General features: G+C 56.3%; 1 protein-coding gene across 1 annotated transcript; it reads left to right on the forward strand.

The window, feature by feature from the left end:
- Nucleotides 1–273: 273 nt before the first annotated feature.
- On the forward strand, nucleotides 274–1,499 carry LOC111814626 (serine protease 40-like). The gene is made up of 2 exons (XM_023708511.1): nucleotides 274–378; nucleotides 1,051–1,499. The coding sequence occupies exons 1-2, from the start codon at nucleotides 277–279 to the stop codon at nucleotides 1,363–1,365; spliced, it is 417 nt and encodes a 138-aa protein (XP_023564279.1). The 5' UTR covers nucleotides 274–276; the 3' UTR covers nucleotides 1,366–1,499.
- The last annotated feature ends 218 nt before the right edge of the window (nucleotides 1,500–1,717 follow it).

Below are 1,717 nucleotides of genomic sequence, written 5' to 3' on the forward strand. Positions count from 1 at the left end.
CTGGCCCCCCACCCCTGGGCGGTCACACTTGCCTCCGTCCCCGTCCTACCCTCGCGCCCTGCTCTTGGCTCTGTTGACTGCCTGCCCCTGTTGTTTGCGTGTCCTCCGCTGCCAGCCACAGTGGGTGCCCTCTGGCAGCAGGCAGGCTGGAGAGGAAGCAGGTCTCTGCCCAGGCTTCATCTCACATCTGAGTTCTCTCCCGCAGGCTTCCTTTCCTCACCCTTCCAACTGCAGGAGGGGAAGATGACTCTTGTAGATCTGACCTACTGTGCAAGGATGTACCCACCTCCACCCAAGGGTGAACCTGGTCCTGTCTATGCAGTAAAGGAGGACATGCTGTGTGCTGAATCATTCCAAGAAAGCAGATCTATTTGCAGAGTAAGTGAGGTCCCTCAGACTCCACTTGGCCTGGTCACCTCTCTCCTCCTGGAGCGACTGTGTCCCCCCCTCTGTCTTCTCTGTACTCTGCACAGCCCCTTTCTTAAAATATTCCCTGAGCTCAGCTCAGCCTAAGATGTCAGACTCCCCAAACAGCACCAGCCATCTCTTCTGTTTTCTTTGTACCTTTAAAGAAATGTGGACAAATAGCATGCAAAGAAAAGGGCTTAATTTGCACTATTGGATGAAGCTGTAGGCTTCAGTGCATTCATACCATCTATACCCAGAGGGCCACCCTTACCCTTCTGTCCTGTCACTGTCCTCCCTCACTGTCCCGCCCCATATACCTTGGAGGCCCGTCCTCTCACATGCGCTGATGTCAGGCCCCAAGAGTCCCTTTCGTTCATTCTCCTGGCCCACGACTGCCAACTTGAGCGATGCCCAGTGTCCCTTTGGAGGTGTGTGAGATGGGGCTCTGGGGCCTTACTCTGCACGTGGTAACCCAGGAGTTGTCACCTCCCTGGTGCCTCAACTTTTAAAGTTCTCAAGGTAGCTCTGTTAAGTACCCCATGCAGGCAGTGGCAAGCCCTGGAGCCCACTGTCCGCTCCACTGTGGGCAGTGTGTGCACCTGCCTGTCTCCGTCTCACTGTCTGTGTCATCTCTCTCCTCAGGGAGACTCTGGGGGCCCCCTGGTTTGCCCAGTAGGAGGAGTCTGGTACCTGATAGGCATTACCAGCTGGAGTTCAGGCTGTGAAGGTACTCCTGCACCCAGCGTCTTTACCAATGTCACGTACTTAGCTAACTGGATCGAGGAGAAGAAGCAGGCCACCCCTGATCCTGACATCGCCTTGGCCCCTCCTCAGGAAGAGGCCCCTGCCCTGACTACCTTAGATTCTCAGGGCTGTGTGCTCAACTCCAAGAGTTTCGGAATCCTGATGTCTTCTCAGATGTTCCTGCTGCAGCTCACTTTGCTTGGGAACCTGTGACAGGCCCCAGCACCCTGGTGCCAGGTTCCCTCCTGGCTGGGCTGGGTAGCACCTTGCCACGCGTCCCTCTGGCCCTGTCTGTCCATCTGAGGCCAACTACACTCCAGAACTGACAAAATAAAAACAAACGGGAAGCGCCTGGCTCTTGTATCTGTCCCATCGTTGCCAGGCCTCCGGCCCCTCGGGGCACTGAGCTACTCCCTGTGATTAGTCTCCTTCTTCCGTGGCCAGGGACACACTGAGGGCCAAGCTGGCCATGTGGGAGCTGAGTGCCCCTCCTTGGGTAGTTGAACCCCACAAATGCAGTCCTGAGTTGTGCCCTGAAGGCCACGTGGATCCTGAGGTCCAATCA

Source organism: Octodon degus, unplaced genomic scaffold (assembly GCF_000260255.1).
Source record: "Octodon degus isolate 3935 unplaced genomic scaffold, OctDeg1.0 scaffold00382, whole genome shotgun sequence".
NCBI classification, from domain to species: Eukaryota; Metazoa; Chordata; class Mammalia; order Rodentia; family Octodontidae; genus Octodon; species Octodon degus.

Bases quoted from the DNA above. Each gene is read 5' to 3' on its own strand.
- LOC111814626 (XM_023708511.1), top strand. From the start codon at position 277: ATGTACCCACCTCCACCCAAGGGTGAACCTGGTCCTGTCTATGCAGTA. The intron at 379-1,050 runs GTAAGTGAGGTC...CTCTCTCCTCAG, and splicing joins AAAGCAGATCTATTTGCAGA to GGAGACTCTGGGGGCCCCCT.